The sequence below is a fragment of the Opisthocomus hoazin genome, chromosome 3 (genome assembly GCF_030867145.1).
Source record: "Opisthocomus hoazin isolate bOpiHoa1 chromosome 3, bOpiHoa1.hap1, whole genome shotgun sequence".
In the NCBI taxonomy this organism is placed as follows: Eukaryota; Metazoa; Chordata; class Aves; order Opisthocomiformes; family Opisthocomidae; genus Opisthocomus; species Opisthocomus hoazin.
This window is the reverse complement of record NC_134416.1, coordinates 96,787,097-96,807,331: the sequence shown is the minus strand read 5'-3', so window position 1 is coordinate 96,807,331 and position 20,235 is coordinate 96,787,097. Positions and strand designations below refer to the sequence as shown.

The window sequence follows — 20,235 nt, the reverse complement described above, 5'->3', positions numbered from 1 at the left end:
TGAGAGCTATTTCTTTCCATATAGAGTGCTAAATTCCATATTACACATGATTCTCTGAAACTTCCTACGAGACTCAAAGCAGTACTCAAACATCCATCCCAGGTTCTAGAAGCGTGGATGCTTATATTTGAGAAGTGCTGAGGTTGTGTTGAATAATGCAACTGGTCAAAATAATTTTGTTGCTCGATCACAGTACTTCTGTACTTGGCTACGCTTTATTTTCCTCCTTTGTGTTTTACAACTTCACTGCTCCAATACAAATTTGCACTACTTGTAACAGAAGAAATGATTTTTGTGTATGATTTATGAATTCTACCTTAACACAGAACAAATAGACAACCTGTCAGTGCTGTGAAGTGAGGTCTGTTCTTACCATACAGTTCATGGCAAAGTGATTGTGCTGTGTCTGAAGCTCCATTGCGTGGGGGTGACTGGTTCCAATCTCTGTGTAGCTGTTCAGAAACAGACCTTTGTTGTGTGTGATCCAGTCAAACATCTACAAAAAAAAATTTAAGGAAAAAAAAAAATCACTAATTTGTTATGGCAGAAATCATAGACAAGTAATGTGAGAAATCCATGAACACAGAAGACACAAAGAATTCAAGGCCATGAAAATTAACACTGAGGCTCTTTCCATTAGAAGTTATCGTACATCTTAACCAAATCATTGCTGAAATCTGACTTTCTGGACCAAACAGCGAAGGACGTTAAATCTTTACTACAGGCATTAATCTCAACAAGCTACAGTAAAGTCATAATCATAAACTTCATTGCAACAAAGAAGTTACAGTAAACAAACAACTTATAGTAAAGAAAACAACTTTTCTATTGCTAAAAAAATAAAAAGCTATACTTGAGCACAGAGTTACAGATTACCTTCTTCCAGACAAGTTTAAGGATAATTTTTAAATATGTATGTTTGTTTTAAAAAAAAAAAAAATGCATTTTATTATTCAAACAAATTTAGGAAAGACTTTATCCGACGACCCTCAATAGAGGTACACAGTATGTTAACAGTGGCACTGGAAGACAAAGTTTTCAAAGACCAAGCAACACTGGAAAAGGTTAAGTTTAACATGTTCCCCACCAATGGTCTTGAAATCTTTGCTATATCTCAGCTCAAAAGACCCATCTACATGCTGGATAAGCTGAAACAGATTCTTCAGAAAAAAAATGGTAGCAATGAGCAGTAAGTACTTATTTAAAGATCTTGTAAAATAGTCTGGCTATCAGAGCAATTTTATCAAATCCATTATTTCACCCATATACACGACAAATCAAATTATAAATAGACCACAACACAGTGAGGACTGTAAACCAAAAAAAGTTTTAAGAGCTTATACAACTGAGACAGCTGATGACATACTCCTAAAGTTTTCAGTTTCTTGTCTAGACTACAGTGAAGATGTGTTAGAACATTATTCAAACTAGACAGTGGTCCCGCTTGTGACCACCTTTCCTTAGGCAGTCTGACTTTGCTGCCCTCAGACACCTATAGGGCAATTCCAATCAGATTCCCTCCCACCTCGCCCCTTCTTAGTCTCCCCTTCTCCCAAACCAGCCCGGATTTCTTGTGCAGAGACTTGTGCAAGTCCTCCATAATGAATGACTATTCCTCTCCATCCAATACACTATTTTTTCCAACAAAGATCCAACCCTTTCCAGCACTTAACTAAACCACATAGACATAACACTTATAAAGAAGCCCTGAGCTATGAAATCCAATCTGACACCAGCAGTGAAACAAGAGATGCAAGTAGATTAAGGCAAGGGCCTTAATCCAGAAGTGAGTTGGGATACTACACAAACCTACTTTTCAATCATCTTCTGCTTGATGAGAAGTCCCCAGTACGTTAGCTGCTGTCAACCCCGTTTTGAGGTGCTTAACATTTCCCTCCATTTCGAAAGAAAGATGCATTAATTTAACATAGATGACTTCTTGGAATTGGGAATGTAGAAAACACAGATAAGAGCTTATGCTACCATAAAGCAGGACAGAGATCAATCCCACAGGCTCCAGTATTTCACAAGGAGTTTCTTAAAGCCAAAGTTAGGCGACTTTTAGATTAATAAATGAACAACATATCTTGCCATAACACGTGAGCATTGTCAAAACGTATTTTGTTCATGCTGTAATAAACAGTAATTAATGAGGTAATAACATGTCTGAAAGGTTGCCAACTAGCATTTCAGGCCTCAAAGAGCAATATTAGACCAACAGCTTGTTATTTTCTCAATAATTTTATAACTGTAAATTCACTTGACCAGGTTTTTTTCAATTCTTAACATACCCCTACCATTTACAGCTATACCCATTCAGTAAACAATTACTTCAAACAGTACTTTAAATGGTACTTGTAAAAAATGTTTTCTTTTTTGAACACAGCAGAAAACATTCAGATTAAGAGTAAAGAAAATCCGCGAGCTCAAATGATCAGCGTAAGGGAAAGTACAGGGGAAGAAAACAGAGGAAGAAAGAGGAAGGAGAAGTATTATATACGATTGCTCTGCTTTTACTCTTCCCCATGCATCTGCTTATGACCACTGCTGGAGAGCTCGATACTGTTTTAACACGGACCTTTGGTCTCACCCAGTTCAGGCATTCTTACATAAATTATTTTAAGAAATCTGACAAAGACAATACTTACTACTTGATTGCATAGTCTAGTTACTACTTCTCCTGGAGAAAAACTTCCCACCCTTCCTTAAAGCTATTTGTTCCATGGTAACAAGTTAACAACAAGTGATTGCAAAACCATTCTATATGAAAATACATCTTGTTTGAGCTCATCTAAAAGTGCATTGCCTGCCATATTTCCTCTTCAAATTCCATGACAATCAAGGGCTTTCTCATTTGAAGAGACTGGTTAGCCCGAAACATTCTGAGATCACTCAGTCCCTTGTTAATGACATATGCACTGTCAAAAGAGATACATCAGTTTTTAGCCTGGGACTTTAAATCCTGCATCAGTGAAGCAGTTCCCCAATGTCAGCCTCTTCAGAATTTGTCAACTGCCTGTCACTCACATCCCAAGGGTTACTCAAAAGGAGAACATTGTAGTCCGTAGTCATCTGTATTTATTAAAGTATACAGCATTCATCTTCACTTGATGCATGCAAAAGCATCTGTTCGGAACAAAAATATTACCAAAACAAAAACTTTAAAGTCACTACCACTTAAAATTTTCTTTGGTGACAGCTACCTGTGTTCTTTACTGCTTACAATTACTATCCCATCCCCTTTACTCCAGAAGACAGAGAGTCACTCTCAATCAAGAAATCCTTTATTTCTCATTAAAAGGCTAGTGATCGAATCTAAAGACCAAAATTACTTTTTGCAGTTATCCTTGTTAAATCTTTCAAGTCTATCAAGCTCTGTTCTTCTCAATGACAGCGCCCATTTATGCTCCCCTCCCCAATACCTTACCTTTTCAGCATCCTGCTCAAACAGCCTGAGCTGAAAACATTGGTCCAATTTCAACTTCCGCACATGCCACATCTGATGCAGATGCTGCCGTGTTGAGTGCAGCCTGTCCAGCATGGTGGATACTTTGGGTAAAAGGTTCTGTAAGTCTGCATTCCCTGACCCAGAGTTCTTTTTAGGGAAGCTATCACTGCTCTGTATCCGCTGCAGCAGCTTTTGTCCTTCCACATCAAGGTCCTCAATAGGGGCCTTAATGACCTTCTTTTTTAATTGTGAATGCTCCTCTATCATATTGCGAGCACCTTCCAAGTCCTGAGGCATCTCCTTTTTTGACAGTATATCTTGCAGCTCCTCCAATCTGGACAGCATATGGGTTGCATTGCTAATATAGTCCTCAAAGGCAACTCTGATTTCTATCCACTCCTCATGGTTGTACTCCAAACAGCCATCAAATTCTGGGGTTAGCTGAGAAGGATCAACTACTTTGGTAAGGCCTTCCAGAGACACCATATTTGTCTAAAAAATAAAAATTTAAAAATGCTGTTACTGAAATGAATTTGAAAATTTTCATTCAAGTCTTTGTTTTTCTCTTTTTAAGAGTTGATCATTTTGCTCATGAAGTCCACGTGACACTACTTTTCTCATACACTTCTTTTCAGGTATCAAGTCTGATCAACGTCCTGTCTTGCAGGTATTTCCCCAAATGAGAAATATTTTATTTCTTTCTTACCTCACTATGCTTAAGGAGAAAATAGCAACCACTCTGTCGACTACTGTTTTCATGAAGTTTTTACTTTGTGTATTGTAAGGCAGCAGCAGGAAAACAGCAAGGCTCAGCTGGCTGCTCTCCTTTGCACAGGATGCTGGTGATACCAGAATTACCACAATGCAGAACAAGACAACAAACAGATGAAACCTAACTTTTATACCGTTAGTTATAAAACCCTAATTCCACCTTTCTCATGCTCAGAAAAAGAACATAAATGACAACACGTACAACTACCTAGCCTAAGTACATGAAGAACACCACGTTTCCTCTGCACCACTGGCCTAATGTACACCTCCTCTCATCTGGGACATAATTTATCTGAGAGTTTTCAAAATGCTGATCAGTAGTGAGCACACTTAAAATCATGAAATAAATGTAAATTTGTGTACCATAGGGCAAATTACCTCAAACTCAAACTTAGAGCTGCCAAAGTTAGTCCTCTGTTTCTGCCAGAAATTGTCTGGCTTGATTATCAGTGCAACATGAATACAACATGGAAAGGATTCCTGTAAAATCTTCAGCAGAGGCTTTATGGAGTCCCATTTTGACCCACGCATATCTACAATGACGGTGAATCCTCGTTTACATACTTCCTCACTGCAGAAGAAAGAAGAAAAGGTTACCAAGCAAGCATTACAACTTCAAACACAGCACTCTACTGCACCACGCTGCCTAACGAACTTGGTGTCCTCAACTAACCGTCACACCCTAGGGTTTCACTGTTGACTAGCTGACATGTACAGATCTCATGAACCTCTCAGGAAGCTTCTCTCACCCCACCACCAAACTGCTTGTGGGCAATAGCTTTACACCTGTTGCTGATTTGATAATCTGCCTTTATCTCCTCTCTCATTTTCATTGTTTATTCTCATGATGATTCATTTTCCAGTCTTGTTTCTCCTTCACCTTACACACATTAAACACGCCGTTTACTGAAGCAGCAATACGTAATTCATTTACAATTGACTCTTCGGAGCACACACACTCTTTACTGATGACAATATTCATGCCCTTCTAATGGCTGAGGGGATCCTGTAAAAGACAGAAGATGGCATAATGTTCTTACCTACCACTTCCGCAACTTTTTAAAACTCTCCAGATCTAGTGCCTTATTACCTGAGAGTTAAAGAGTGTTAGGCTGGGGGGGAACTTTACTCCTTCTGTAACAGGATCAATTTATGGACAGTTAATAGATAAGAATGCATTTTATGGCTGTGAAGAAAGCCACATCAACCCGTTTCTACAAAATTTGAGCTCATTTTTTCTGTCCAAAAGTCGACAGACCTTACACCCAAATTCTCCAGCAACTCTTCTGAGAATGGCAGATTTCATTTCTTTTCATCAATACCTTTTGTACACTTGGTACTTGCCACTGATCAAAAGCGGCAATCACCACCAACATCAGAAATTTTGATTTTGTTCCAGTAGAATTTGCTACGTGACCTTGTTCATGGAAAGGGAAAATATTTCAAAAGCAATGTGTCATAGCCAACGGACTATCAAAAGGGACCAAATGTCCATTGTTTGAGTACATGAGTCACTTTCAGGGATGTGACTAATGCAAACGCAGTTCTGGAGTTCACGTGGTGAGGTTTTCAGAGTGTCCAAGCAGTAGGGAAGCTTCTCTGGCATAATTTACACAGCCTCACTGTCCACACTGTAGAAAGATGAGTTATGACTGATGCAGGGGAGCAGCAGAGCTCCTGAAAGAAGTGGTAATACAGGTTCCTTAGAAGAGGAGGTTTTTTTAAAGTTGGTTTTTAAAAAAAAGAAAAAAAACACCATTTAAAAAGGGAGTTTATCAAGATAAATGCCAGCTGTCCCACCTGCCCATAGGAATGCCAGAAATTGCAGTGGTAGCAGGAAAATACGTTAAAATTGAGTAGCTTGGAATATAGAAACAACTATTGTTTTAAAGATACACTCATTATTGGCAGGCTGCATACTACTGTATGAGTGCTGCTCAGCCCATTGCTATCCTGCCACACAAACTGACCGTTGCACGAGAAGTACTTGCCACTAATTCACATTAGGCACACATCTACTGGGTGTACAAAGTGGCCCCTCATCATGTGATACAATGCAGATGTGTTCTCCTGTCACTTGGCCCCATCACCTGAAAAAAGGTGAATCTCTTTTGGCCAAGGATCACAAAAATTGTTCTGGGAGGCTTTAGTCAGCCAAGTCATCTGCTAGGTAAACCTGAACTACACTACTACCTGGTCCAGTCAGCACTGATGACTTAAATTTAGCAATATTTTTAAATGAAATAAATCAATAAAGTAGTAAAATTGTGAGACTGAATCACCTTAAGTGTTCAGATCTTTTGCCAAACAACTGATACGTCTGAATCTTCAGCTACCTAGAGTAACAGTACTGTAATAACTAATCAACATACCAACTGTTTGGGGCTATTTGTACTAATTGGGACTTCTTAATTAGCAAGAGTTGCATTACCAGTCCCTAAAACATGACTTGTATGAAAATGAGTCTTGCTTTTAATAAGGTTCCCTTTATTCTCAAAGCTTTGCCATGCTTGCAGAGACATAAAAACCTGCACTAACTTTCTTTTTATTTTAATTCTATTGATGCTAAACTAACGTACACCTTTTGCCAGATTACCTCTAGGAAAATCTCTTTGGCATATTTTGATGTATATTTATCTATTAACTTCTCTAGTAAGTTGCAGCTCTAAAGGGCTAGAATACATGTCAAACATTCACATGTGAAGAAGAGATATTTCAATGGTAAAAACCTCAAGATTTCTTCCCCTCCTCCTTCCACTTTCGCCCCCAAATCCTCCACTTAACAAAGAAACAACAACACACAAAGAAACAAAAAAGACAAAATACTAAACACTCCAACACTTTAAGGTGAAATAAAGACCAGAATAATTGAATTACCAACAATTATTCTTAACAAAGGCCATATATACTCTCAGCTAGATGTCTTGAAGTTATTTTTAAGAAAGCACTTCTGTCAATGTGAAACCATCACCTGATTACATCAGAGTGCCTACAAATTAATACGTTACAGAAATATGAAAGATACTGCATTCAGGGATGTTGCCCAAGGATTTTTTTTTCAACTGTAATGACAACTGCTCTTTGAGGTCATAGGCAAACATATTCCAGCACAGAGTTGCTGCAGTCTGCAGCAAATGTTGCTCAACTCTGAGATGGACTTAAAATCAGGTTCTTAAGATCATTTTTGTCCCCAATTCAGTTACTACTAGGAAAAAAGTTTTACATGAACAAACCTTTTATATAGATATTTTTATATATATAAACACACAAGTGCTGGATTTGACTCCTGCCCATTTATTTAAACAGCATATTGTAATTCATAGCTTAAATTGTTGATAATAAAATTATATCAATACCTTCACACAGCTCTCCACCAGTTTATCTGAGACCTGTACAAGCAATTTTACATATTTCTCTCCTGGTTGTTCCTGTGCTACTTCAGGACACTATAACTTACCTAACACAAACAAGAGTTAGGAGTGGTGCTGACCTCAGTCCACACAAGGCATACTGTGAATGATGACCAGCATGTTCCTAATTGTTGATGTATTCAGTTGTATTTGTAATGTTCAACACAGTGACAGCAGCATGGCATTGCAGTGTCATTTCCACAACACAAATGACTTCCAGCTAAAGCACACAGCAATTCTGCCAACGGCCTTCCTTCTACAAGGCAGAGTAATTATTTAGGTCTGAAAACAGCCACTGACAGAACTTGGTATGAATTTGCTAATTTTCTTAACCTGCTCAGTCTTCTAGCTTGTGGGTGTACTGCAACATAAACCATTTATTTTGTTTTATAGCTTATCAGGTAACCGTCACTTACCTAGGAATACACGCTAGGTATGAAATTAGCCTTCTAAGGTCTTCTTGTCGTATTCTATCATGATTACTACGAGCTGGAAATGTTAGAATGGGACCTCCACGCTTATCTCTGCCACCTGAAAAATAATAATAAAAAAACCCCCACAAATGTTCAAAAAAACCCACAGCATAACACCGTTTTGGTTTGCAAAACTAGTCTTCAGAATGCTTCTGGAAAACCTAACTCCTACAGTGTTGCATGAATATCCACTTCAAAATGGAAGTTATTTCAAGTTAAATGCCAACACTGTCATTCAGAGACGAGTTTAAAATTGAATTTTGGGAATATCAATAAGCATATTGTCACAATCCCTACACTGAGGAAGTACATGTCAAAAAAAAAAAAAAAATTGAAACAAAAAATAACCATAGCATTACACTTACACATTACAGTCACGTTCAAGTTTGACTGGCAGTGTGACATTTCCAGCAACAGTGCTTTGTTATGTGTTCAACTTTTTAATCAGCAATTGTACAGATTAAACTTAGAGTTATGCTACTTTGTAGGCAAGCATTCAGAGGACACTCGGCTTTCACTACCAGCACAGAGCTTAGGTGTATAGCATTTCACACCCAATGCATATCCAAGATGAGTGGGTGAATACTGCTTAAGCATTTAATTTATCTTTTTACCTCGTTCTGACGTGCAGATTCTGAATTGCCAGAGTAGAGTTTTTAATTTTGTTAGCAATGCAAAACAAGGAAATTCTGAATCCACTATGTAGGCAAAAAATCTGACTTTGAGCGGTTCCACTTAAACGTATTCATCTTCTTCATTCAATTGCACAGACTTACCATAGTCTAAAATGTCTCTACACTAAAATGTAATTTTATATCCAACCCCTTGCTAGTGACAACAAAATGTTACTATTACTAAATACTAAATTCATGTTGGTAGGCTGCCTTTATCAACACTTCCATAATAGTAGACACATTTCTACAAGCTAAATTTCACATATATGTTCTCAACCACAGTTGTGTGGACTGTTTTCTCCTGTCCCGTGGAAACACAGAAAAACAGTATCCTCTGTCCTGAATTGCCTCATTGTAAATCAGCTTCTTTTTGTAAATCCATGTTATTGAACAGAGTTTTAAAAAATGTCTTAGAAATAAAGGCCAAAAGCAAATGAATAAAACCAGTCACTCTAAAATTCTCCACTATCCTACCCAGCAGAGTCTGCATGTGCTTGCCAGAGACACTAAGCTTAGTTGTCAAGGTCTCCAGCGATTGCCTGCACTGGACATGTTCCCCATGAGGCACCAAATGAAACTCAGAAAAGGCAAAAGCAGTTTTGAGTTTCTGTCAAGGTGCAATGCCAGAAACAAACTTAAAAGGAAATTCATATTCTTATATTCCATGACCCTCTTAAGTCGGACATAAGATTAAAAACAACTGAGTTGTCTCATTCTAATAGAGAGAGACAAGTCTGGTCTTGACCATCCTGACCCACTTGCCAAGCAGAGAGCTCTGAGGATTTTTACACAGCAACTGACAGGATGAAAACAAGACAAAAGCCCCAGGAGAGAGGAAGGATAAATGACAAGACTGGGAGTCCAACAGCCCAGGCCTCCACTCAGCTCCAGAGCGATCGCTGGGCTCCTAAGCTACCAAACTTAGCTGAAAGTCTGCTGCAGCCCTCAATGCTATCCTCAGCCACAAGCTACAGATCTAAAAAAAAAAAAAAATTATGTTTCAACTAGCAAACACTACTAATTCCAGCTCCCTGTAAAAAGTGCTCAATTGCTCAGGGTGGAAATTCGTCTTTCACAAGCAGCAGCTAGCAGGGAAGAGCTTATGCTGAATCATCTTTAATACTCTCCAAGCATTTTAAACAAATGCCTTGTTACACACAGTCACCTCAGATCAGTCCTCTGGGCCCTTCCCACAGAGCAGCTCCTGTATCAAGCGATTTTCCAACATGGCAGAGGAAAAAAACCCATATTCTTTACGTCATTTTGGATGCCACTTTAGTTGGCTCCCAGCTCCAAGTACACCACAGAGAAAACCCATTTCTAAAGTATGGCGCTTACACTTCTGAGAAACCATACCCTGAAATCTTTGTACGTTGGAGACAAAACTTGTCATGCAAATTTAAAATAGAATAAATTAACACAGCTTTGATTTTTGGTGAAAGGAATCTCTCTATCTAGTCGTAAGCCAGATATCAAAATTGTAAATATGATGCAAAAAAGTCTCAAAGACGTATTTTTTTCGTCAGCTATACTGAGAGCTTTGTTAGGCCTTTTCCAATAAATAACTCTTAATTCCTTTGTTCCTGATGGTCCTGTGTCATACACAAACAGAAACACTAAAAGCAACAACGTATGAGGCATCCGGTGGGAATTTCCTGGCTCACAATAGTCTTTATTCAACTCAATCCCCTATTTGTCTTGGTTTAACAAAAACATATTAAGCTACTACTATCATCAGTGAGACTTCTACTTTTACCCCTTTCCTTTTATATAAAACCCTCACAGTACTGAGGTATTTTCTCTGTCTTTGTTTATGCCAAGATGTGTCATATGAGTAGCTGATCAGCTCACGAGTGACCCGACATGAATCACTGCTCTCTGGTGCACGTCACTAACAGCAGTCTTGTCAATGGTCTCCAAACAGCACCAAAATCCAACAGGCTCAGTCGTGCAGTTTTTTCAGGAAATGCCTTTTTACCTAGTCTGAAAGTACTCAGGTGAAGTTAGTGAGCTTTTATGGCATGTTTCAAAAGCGGGACAAGTTATCAAGTGCTGTTTCTCATATGAAACCAAGATAATTGCACCTTGTAAGAAAATGCTGCTCTTTGTGTAAGTATGCGTGGGGAACATCTGTACTCGAGTAGACTGGTTTAAAACTGAAACAAAAAATTACATCTCAGAGTCCATCTGTACCTCATGGTTAGAACTTCAGGAGGCTTTTCTAGTTCAGGTAGTTAGACACCCAATACTCCAACAGGTTATTTCCCAGTTAGGTGACAATCAGTTCAAGGTAGCTTTTTCTCTTCCATTCCCCTCTTTTTTTTTTTTTTTTTTTTTTGAGAACCACTTTTTCAGCAATTTTAGAAAAACACCACAGGATTCACAGGGAAGCTGCACCCAAGCATTTGCATTCTACACATCAAGTCATTTTGTTACTTTGACCAATACAAGAAAAAGCAGTCCAGTCTGTCAGACCGGTTTCATGAGAAGTATTTCCAATTCAGAATTTATTCCAGAATAAGTACATACAGATACCAGAATTCAGGCTAGCTTTGTGACTCTGCAGTTATCAACCTACACACAGCAAGATGTACTCCATAATATGTCACAGAAGTATTTGTTCTTCTGTACTTCCTCGCCTCCTGCCCTAGCAAAAAAATACCTGCCTCAGTATCTCTTTCAGGTTTGAATTCTCAGAGACTACATCTCTCCTCCTCACTCCACTGTCATCTCAATCATTAACTTCACCTTTCTTCAACAGTTTGAGCATCACAGCTACACTAATATATTTTAAAATATGCAAGGAACACACAGATTCTAACAAGTCCAGATGACTTAGCTGCCATAGTACGCGTTTGTATGTCGTTTGTTGTACAAAATTTACTTCTAAATTCACCTCTTTATTTTTTTTTTCCCCCTAAACTACCCTGGCTGGTGCTACAGATAACAGAAACCAGGAGAAAGAATGCTCTTCCATCTACAGACACACTAAATTATGAAAAATCCACTCCTTTTTTTATTTACAAAAACACGTTGTTAACAGTTTGATCAAGGGGGTTAAACTGGATTGTGATGATGGAGGAGAAAGCAAGAGTGAATCACATCAGACCTACTGTGATAAATAAATAAATTTTGTTTAATAATTTAATAAATTTGTCCTACTTCTACAGACCTTAACCACTTATTGTACTTACAAATTTTAAAAGTACGTTGAAAGCCTCTCAGTAATCCAATGGTCTCCCTGACCTTTGTGTTCCCAGTTATAAAGCTTGACAGTTCTAATTCCACAACGGTTAAGCTCTGGTGGTGGTGGTAGTTTTGCTGGAGGTGGGGGTGTGTGTTTGTTTTATTTTGTGTTGTTGCTGGATTTTTTTTTATCACTTGCACTACTAATGTATGTCATGTCATTTGAGCCCCACTTGCAATGGAAACGTGAAACTACAGGTTTTGGCAGATCAGTTCCAGCCACTCTTGCTGCCCACAGCTGTTTGCTCCATCCTTCTGTCAGAAGTTGCCACCTTTACACAGGCGAGCTGGCAACCACTTCTTCCTGCCTGGACCTCAACTGCCCTGGTTTATAATCCATCATCTCCCCCTAAACTTCTCTTCAGCTTTCATTTGGCCCACTTCACTTTCACTGAATTAACGTCTTTTGAGAAAACCACAGGCTTATAAATTAGCTTTAGAGAATCTCTGTCACATTTCAGATCCCTTCTAAGTGGTCAAACCAAGCTCTGGACAACCTGGAAATTCAGAGGTTTTGGAATGGAAACTGACTACGTTTTCATTAAGAGCCATAAGGCAAGTCCAAAAATAGAGTCATGAGAGATTTAAATATTGTGCTTAACTCCCTTCTCTGTTCTTCCTTCCTTCTGAAAATACTTTTAAGCATGTTTTCATCACCACTACAATTCATAAGCAGAAGAATCAGGAGTTCCACACTACCACAGAAACTGGCTCTGGGCACTCTGCTATATCGATCATTAGAAAAAATCTTTTTTGCTTTACACCTCTCCTTGACTCAGCAGAGTGGACAGCATGAAGTACTGTGAACCACACACTGCACTCGCAGGCATCAGCATCCACGCACAGCAGACCTCGAAAGAGTGTAATTTCAGAGATCATTTTGTACGCTTTAATATTTACAAATAAGAGCTTGATTTTTGGAGTTCTTGATAAATTATTTATCAAAAACACTCATTTCAAATATGAGGCTGTCCTCTAAATCTGACACTAAGATTATGGCAAAGAGAATGATGTTATTTAATCCCAACAGATTTGGGAACAGTTACTTCAGAAAGTCACACCCAAAATGCAGTTCACGAAAATAAGCACCTCAGCCATCATTCCGTCAAGTAAAGTTACTTATTGAGTCATAGAATATGTTATAATATTCTTTCATCTAAACCCCACTTTTAAATCCTCTGCTATTCCTCATTAAGTAACCAACCAACTTCAAGGTGTATGCTGGAGATAGCTAAAATTAGATGCTAACTCATTTCACCATGAAGATATTAAGTGTGCTTCGAAGGATACGCTTTGAAATTTCACTTCTGCAACACAGATATTTCTCCAGTGCTTCAGATGGGCAGTAACAAAGCCATCTCTGTAAAACTCTCCAGCAGAACCCTCAATAAGAGAAGGAATATGACTACAGTACAGCAGGTTGTTCTAAATAATGCTGTTGGATATGCAGGGTGGGGGGGACAGGACATGACCAGCACAACAACAAGCAGTATGTTCCATATTCACAACACACACACCTTCTTTATTACAGATCCTTTCACAAAGTCCGTGTTATGTCTGGAATACCCAAGAGGAATAGGTGCTACTCTAGCTTTCCATGACTTTTGTAATGACATTTAAAGTATTTAAAACACCAATTTACATGTGACTAACACCACAATTATGCATTCTACAAGAGAAGAAAATAACTGTACCTGAAAGGTATGCAACTTTTTCCTTTAAAATTGGTAATACTTCCATAGCCTTCATTTCATCATTTTTGCGAAACCCTGAAAAAACAAAAAGACAAGGTAATTAGTCAGAAATTCAGACAAGCTCAGCTACTACATCTAATGAATGCACTGTATAGCATTTACCTTTGGAATACAATCCGAAAGTTATGCTTACAGGAATTAAGATAACCTTACAGTAAAAGGTTAAAAAAAAAAAAAAAAAAAAAACCAAAAAAAGAAAAAAAACCCCCTAAACTTCTAAGATATATTAATGAAGAAGTCATCACTGACTAGCTTAACACAAGTAGCATGATCTGTCAGCAAGCCTCCATAGAAAACAGGATACTGGAATTAGCCTTTTGCGTCAGTACGTAAAAACTATCAGTTGGACCCTTGTGCTTTTTAGGCATTCCAAATCCCACTTTCACTTTTTGTTCCAGCAGAGAGGAGTAAAGTCAAGCTAATAAGAGTAGGTACCTTCAGAATAATTATCAGTCAAAAAACCCAATCGCCAAAAAACCCCCCAAAATTCCCAAATCCGCCCAAAACACCACACAAAGACCCACCAAAAAAACCCAACACTATTTACGTGGAACTTGCCTGATGTCACTTCTGTAAGCAGAACTGGGAGATAAAGCTCCCAACTGTGTCTTTTCTGCTGCCTGAAAGGAGCAGCGTTTTGTAGTGGAGAACACACTTTGTCATGTTAACTTTAAACACCCACGGAGCTTGAAATGGTCCAAGGTGAGCGATCACAGTCAACGTCGCAAAGCAGCACACCTTGTCCCTCCTCTCTACTTCCATTACATTTCTGTGGCCAGATTCTAAACTTCTCCCTTCTTTATTAAGGGAGATTTAGAAAGCATTTTATTTATGACCTTCTATTCCACACTGACCTGTAGAATACAGAATAAGTCCCTTTTGGGACTTCCAAAATTCTTAAAAAAACTGTGTGCTTTTGTAACCACACTGCAACTGTCTGTATGATCTTTCCCAGTCTCTTTGGATTCATGTGCCTTTTTAAAAATCTCCTTTCTAAACAAAGTACCTCTTCTGGGGTAAGTGGGAAGCCCTTACTTCTTTATCACTGTTGAAGCCCAGAAGTACTGCTAATTAAGACAGTCCAAAACACCTGCTACAAAACAGTAGTTGTGTTCCTTAAAAGCAGCCGTTTGAGCTATTTTAGATGGTAAAACAAGCTTCTTCTCTATTTATAGTTTCAGGGAAATCTTACAAGAGCAAGCTCTGGTGTACATGTGGCAGTCTTTTCTAAAATATTTTGTTCTTCCTCTGTGTAAAAGAGCCATAATCCCTCTAGAGATGGCAGCAGAAGCTGCCATTGATGTCTGGCAGGGGGGCCATCGTTTCTCCTCAAAACTATCCAGATGTTTCATATCCCTTGGTCTCAGGCTGTGAGCTTTAACGAAAGAGCCGTGCACTTCAGAGCTAAAACCTGAAGGTATCATACTGGTGTCATCAAGTAACAGAAGATTTGTAAATAAGGGCATCGTATTTGTAAACTACATCACAGGTTTTCTATTCTAGCCAGCAATGCTGAGATTTCTGTGCCACCACACTAACCAGTTACACGCACTACCCTTCAAAACCAACCCAGGACACACCAAAGAGAACACCCAAGGGACAAAGATGGCCAGATGCTTCCATGTCATGAGTTATGAGGAAGGACTAAACAGAATGATGCTGTGTAGCCTGAAGAACTGAGGGAAGACATGGTAGCAGTCCTCAAAACTGAGGGAAGACATGGTAGCAGTGGCAAAAGTAAGCTGGGTAGAATTACAGTAAGAGTTTACTTGAGATGGTAGGGAGTTTTGTAAAGGGAAGAACCACGAAGCAGCACACGGGATTGCTGGTGGAAGAGTACGGACTATCCACCACTGGGGATTTTTTAAAAACGCATTTAGACAAGTGTCTGTCCACCAGGAATCCCTCCAGCTCACTGTAGCTGAAGTGTTCAACCAGGTCATTGTCTCAGCACCCACAGATGACAGAAGAAAACTCAACAAATCCTCCTCTTCCAGCCACTGGCTAGCTCCCTGTTTTTACCCGAACACCATAAACCAAAAACAAACCCAAAATTCAATACATAGTCTCAGAAAGGCTGGACCAGGAAAACTGGTTCCACAGGTAACCACGCTACACGGAGGGTTTCTACATGATGGACAAAGATTTTGCAATTACACACCAACTCCAGACCGACAGAGCAGTGGAGAGACACAGCTGTTTCTTGAACGTTTGCACTTTGACTCAGAGGTCTAAGATGGCTCCAAAGGAACCTCTTGCATTATTCCTTCCTCCAGAGTACTGGCTATGAGTTAGCAGCCTTTTACTCAAACTGCGTACAGTTTTCCTCCTATTAAGTGTTCATTTAGTAGGGACTAAAGCTTTAAACAAGAGTTTAAGAAAACCGCGGGCTTAAATAACCGATCTAAAAAGACAGCAAATACCTTTTTCCACCTTGAAATATTTGGGCTTTAGCTGACTATTAAAGAATACAGGCACACTTCCAGAGGCAAATTTTTTTTTTAACATGCTTTGAGCTACCCACCATAAATTTGATGCCAATTTAGCATGCTCAGCTTTCATATCAACCGTGGTGATTCCTCTTCTTTACAGTAAATTTAGAGGTAGAAAACACTTTCTCCTCACCTAAAAAGCATGCAGAAACTAGTGCTGTATTTTGCTGTCTATCTTAGCTCAAAATTACCCAAGACACTGATGTTACCGCAACTTGCTTGCTCAGACTTCTAAGCCCTTAAACTGCTTCACCTCAGATGATGCGCAGCAGCTGCACATTTTACTTTGCCTGTGGCATGTAAGAAGCAAGAAACATTTAGATAACATTTCTTTGACTATTAAGGGGCTGCTCAAAGTAAACACCCTAGCAAATACGTTAGTGCTCGGCTCGTGTTCCGGATTTGCATATCCTTAAGGCTCACTGTCTCGGATTATCATATTCCTGCTACTCTAAACAGTCTATTTTTATTCCAGTTCTGCAGTGTTAAAGCTTAACTGAATAGACTGTGGGGATTACAACTGATGAAAGAATGCTGGGGAGCAAAGAGGGTGAATGCAGCAAGAAAGCATCATATTTTTATCTCCAACAGAGCAGTAAACAAAAAAACAGCAATATAAGCAGGCTTATAAGGGCTTGGGGTGGGCTTCCCCCCCCCTTTATCAATGCCTATACACCACAAAGCATTCGCGATTATGAGGATTTCATTTAAAAAAAAAACCAAAAAACAGCATTTACCGCACTCAAATGAAGTGCCATAAATATCTGCACCAATCTCTCCCTACACAGCCCAGCAACCTCCGCGCCAGCCGGCTGCATCACATGCTGCTGGAGGTGATGTCATCCTTCCCCGGCCGGCCGGCTGCAGCCCCGCCATCGCAGTGCCGCCGCAGTGCCCGCAGCCCCGTCACCCGCCATGGCAGCGACGGAGCCCGCGGAGCTGCTGGCAGCAGACCCGCTCCCGGTGGGGCCAGCTCGAAGGAAGGAAGAACACGACCCAAGGACCCAAGCCTGCACGGCGCATCTGGGCGAGCACGACATCCAAACGGGCGCTCGCTCCCGCGGCACACGCTTCTCTCTTGAAAGCATGATGTATGTGCATATACGGCACAGGCTTATGCTGTTCCTCTAACTATTCAGTTAACCTAAAAGGCATTTTTATTTTAAAGATGTGCTTTTTAATAATAAATCCTACGCTAGTTATCTTTCAAAGATAATTTCATTCTTAAACAGGAAAACCACCCTTGATATTTTCAATAACTATTAAAGGAATACTCATTTTACAGTTTCCGATTTTTGACAGGTAGTATATGCCATTCTGCTGTCTCATACATCATACATTTTTCCCTAACTTCCAGTCAAGGGAGAAGAAGCTCAAATTATGCTAATTAATACTCAACTTTAGTTGTGTGTTACTTAATCTGCTAAGTAGTCCATTTCAATTGAAGAGATTTCCCCCCCCTCCGCATGAAGCTTTCAGAATTACACAATCTCCTGAGCTGCAGCTATACAGCCTTATAATAAAACAGTCTCTTATCACAGAGTCTTCATTGAAGCATTGCATCACACAACTAAAGATCTTTAAAACATGCAAACAAGAAAGAAGCAAAAGAAAGTCACCTAAACTTTTTATACAGTTCATACACTGGAAAATTCAGAAGTTGTTCCCATAAACACACCACCTCCTCTTTGCCCCCACAACTTCAGAGCCAAAAGACACCATCAGCCAGCCAAATGTAACAAACTAAATTGTTCGTACTTTTTCTCATGCTGTATGAAGCCAAGATACTTTGCTGCAATACATTAATTTATCTAAGCTGGAAGATGCATGCAAAGACAGCTTTCCTGGGTACAGGTATGACCCATAGGACATTTCTGAGAAGCCTTTACCCAAATGGCCAGGACAGCCCCTTCTCACTTGGGCTGCAAGAGTTCCCAATTCCCATAGCGAAGACCTGGCCACAGAGCTTGACGTCCACCTGCCCTGGAGACCTGAGAGTAACACAGTCTAAGGGAACCACCTTTTGCCTGGAAATCGCAGCATGTCTGTAGCTCTGCTGCTTCCCTGGGTACCAAATTTGATGATACTTCTCACGGGCACTGAAATACAGCAAGCAAGTCACCTTTAGAGCAGTAACAGAAACTGGGTACCCTGTGTGGTAGTTCACGCATCCAAGACAAGTGCTGTACTCATCTACGGCTGAGGTGTCCTTCAGACACGGGTAACTTTGTTAACCATCTCTTGCACTGCAATGATCAGTAACTAGTCTGCAGCACAATTAAAGGGAGCATACAAAATTGTCTTAAACACATCTTTTAAGCTAACAATTGGACTAAGGAACTGCAATACAAAACAACACTGGGAACAGCTTCCCCAAAGACGCATCGCTGCCCCAGGAACACAGAAGTCTTTGTTACTTCGAAGGTATCTTCAGTGATGTGCATTGTTCAGCTATGACAGCGAACATAAATCACAGAAACAGAAATTAAGACAGTAAAAAGATTCAGATATTAGGGGTAAGAGCCGCACCTCTTTGCTAAGAGGCTGGCGAAGCACTCACCCGTTGGTGTCACACAACTGACTTGAAACTTTTCTGTAACCTGGCTAGAAAAAACACAAATAAAAAAGGGAATGCTCTCATCCTGAAAACTCACACCTTTAAGAACACAACTGCTTCTCACCCTGTAACATAAAACCAAGACCTTTTTCCAGGTGCAAACAAAAAGAGTCAGATTCAAACCAGAATACATCAATGCTTTAGTCTCTCTTTGGACTTCAGAAGAGCGACTCAGTGTCATCTCACTGACAGCAAGCAAGTGCCTTAACTGCCAGGCTGCTCCCTCCAGCACCAGCCTTCTAATCGCTACCTCTTCTTTGACAGAAATCCCATCCCAAACCAGATAAACTTCTTTCAGTGAGTTGCTGTCCAGCAGAGTACTCTCTTTGTTTCAAAGGACCTGCTCTGATAGGCTTCTGCTCAAAAATCCATGCGCTACTCTAAGTTCTACAGGAAGGCAACACATCACATTGAAACTGAGATGGCAGGCACTCAGAACTGCTACATTAACGCTATGGCTCAGGCAGTCCAGGAGTTGGGTAGTAATCAGACAGATTTATGTTTGTCATATAAGTAGAAAGAAATATTTGCTTGAAGAGGAGAGACAAAACAACTTCCACAGGTGAGGAAGAGACCGTTCCTAGCCAAGCAGCGGCTTCCTGCATCTAGGTGAGGCAGCAGGAACTGCAAACGGTTCTGCACAAATCCTTGCACCCTCCGGTCCCTTCACGTTGATTAAGTTTCACCTTGGAACAGAAAAGCTCAAAACTGTAGCCAGCCAACATTTAAGCAAGAAGAAACCAAGATGTTGCCGTCTTCAGCATTCCCTCTATTTCACAGCATGAATGATATCAACTACACGACTGAAATCTGAGCTATTCCTCCCTTTAATTGTAAAGTCATCCTAGCTACATTTCAAGAGAAATTGCTTTCTAGTTAATTAAGAAAAACAAAAAAAACCCCAACAAAAATAAAAGAAATAAAGAAGCTCAAATGTAATAAAGTTAGTGCATTATTAGATTGACTCAGCTTTCATTATTTGCCCTTTTTCCTCTCCCATATCACAAGATGATGACATTCATTTTAAATCCTGGAAATCCACAAGTTTATTCAGCTTTGTTTATCAGTTAACAACTGTATATGACAAACCTCAACTGCAAGTTAATTTATCCACTACCCCCCATGTTTTTCAAGTGTCCAGAAAGAGAGCACAAAGCAGGTTCCTTTTCTCCCATTTTGCTAGTGAAAGGTTTTTAAAATAGGAAGTGGGCAAATTTCTAAAGATGGTATTATCCCATGAAAAATAATTTTAAATAAGACATGATGAGATTCCCAAGCAGCTATTGTGAAGCCTTTTAGATCCTTACTCTTAAATTACTACACAGAAACCAGTACAGATTAAATGAGTAG

The 20,235-nt window shown here is 39.6% G+C and overlaps 1 protein-coding gene across 2 annotated transcripts in view; it reads right to left on the bottom strand.

Annotated features, from left to right (window-relative positions):
• Nucleotides 1–20,235, bottom strand: part of TRIO (trio Rho guanine nucleotide exchange factor) — a 254,705-nt gene that overhangs the window by 172,839 nt on the left and 61,631 nt on the right. For both annotated transcript variants that reach the window (XM_075417109.1, XM_075417110.1), the window contains exons 2-6: nucleotides 13,717–13,791; nucleotides 8,046–8,160; nucleotides 4,598–4,790; nucleotides 3,428–3,940; nucleotides 374–496 (exon numbers count right to left, since the gene is read on the bottom strand). In XM_075417109.1, the coding sequence (XP_075273224.1) occupies nucleotides 374–496; nucleotides 3,428–3,940; nucleotides 4,598–4,790; nucleotides 8,046–8,160; nucleotides 13,717–13,791 (1,019 nt within the window). The remainder of the gene's footprint in view (nucleotides 1–373; nucleotides 497–3,427; nucleotides 3,941–4,597; nucleotides 4,791–8,045; nucleotides 8,161–13,716; nucleotides 13,792–20,235) is intronic.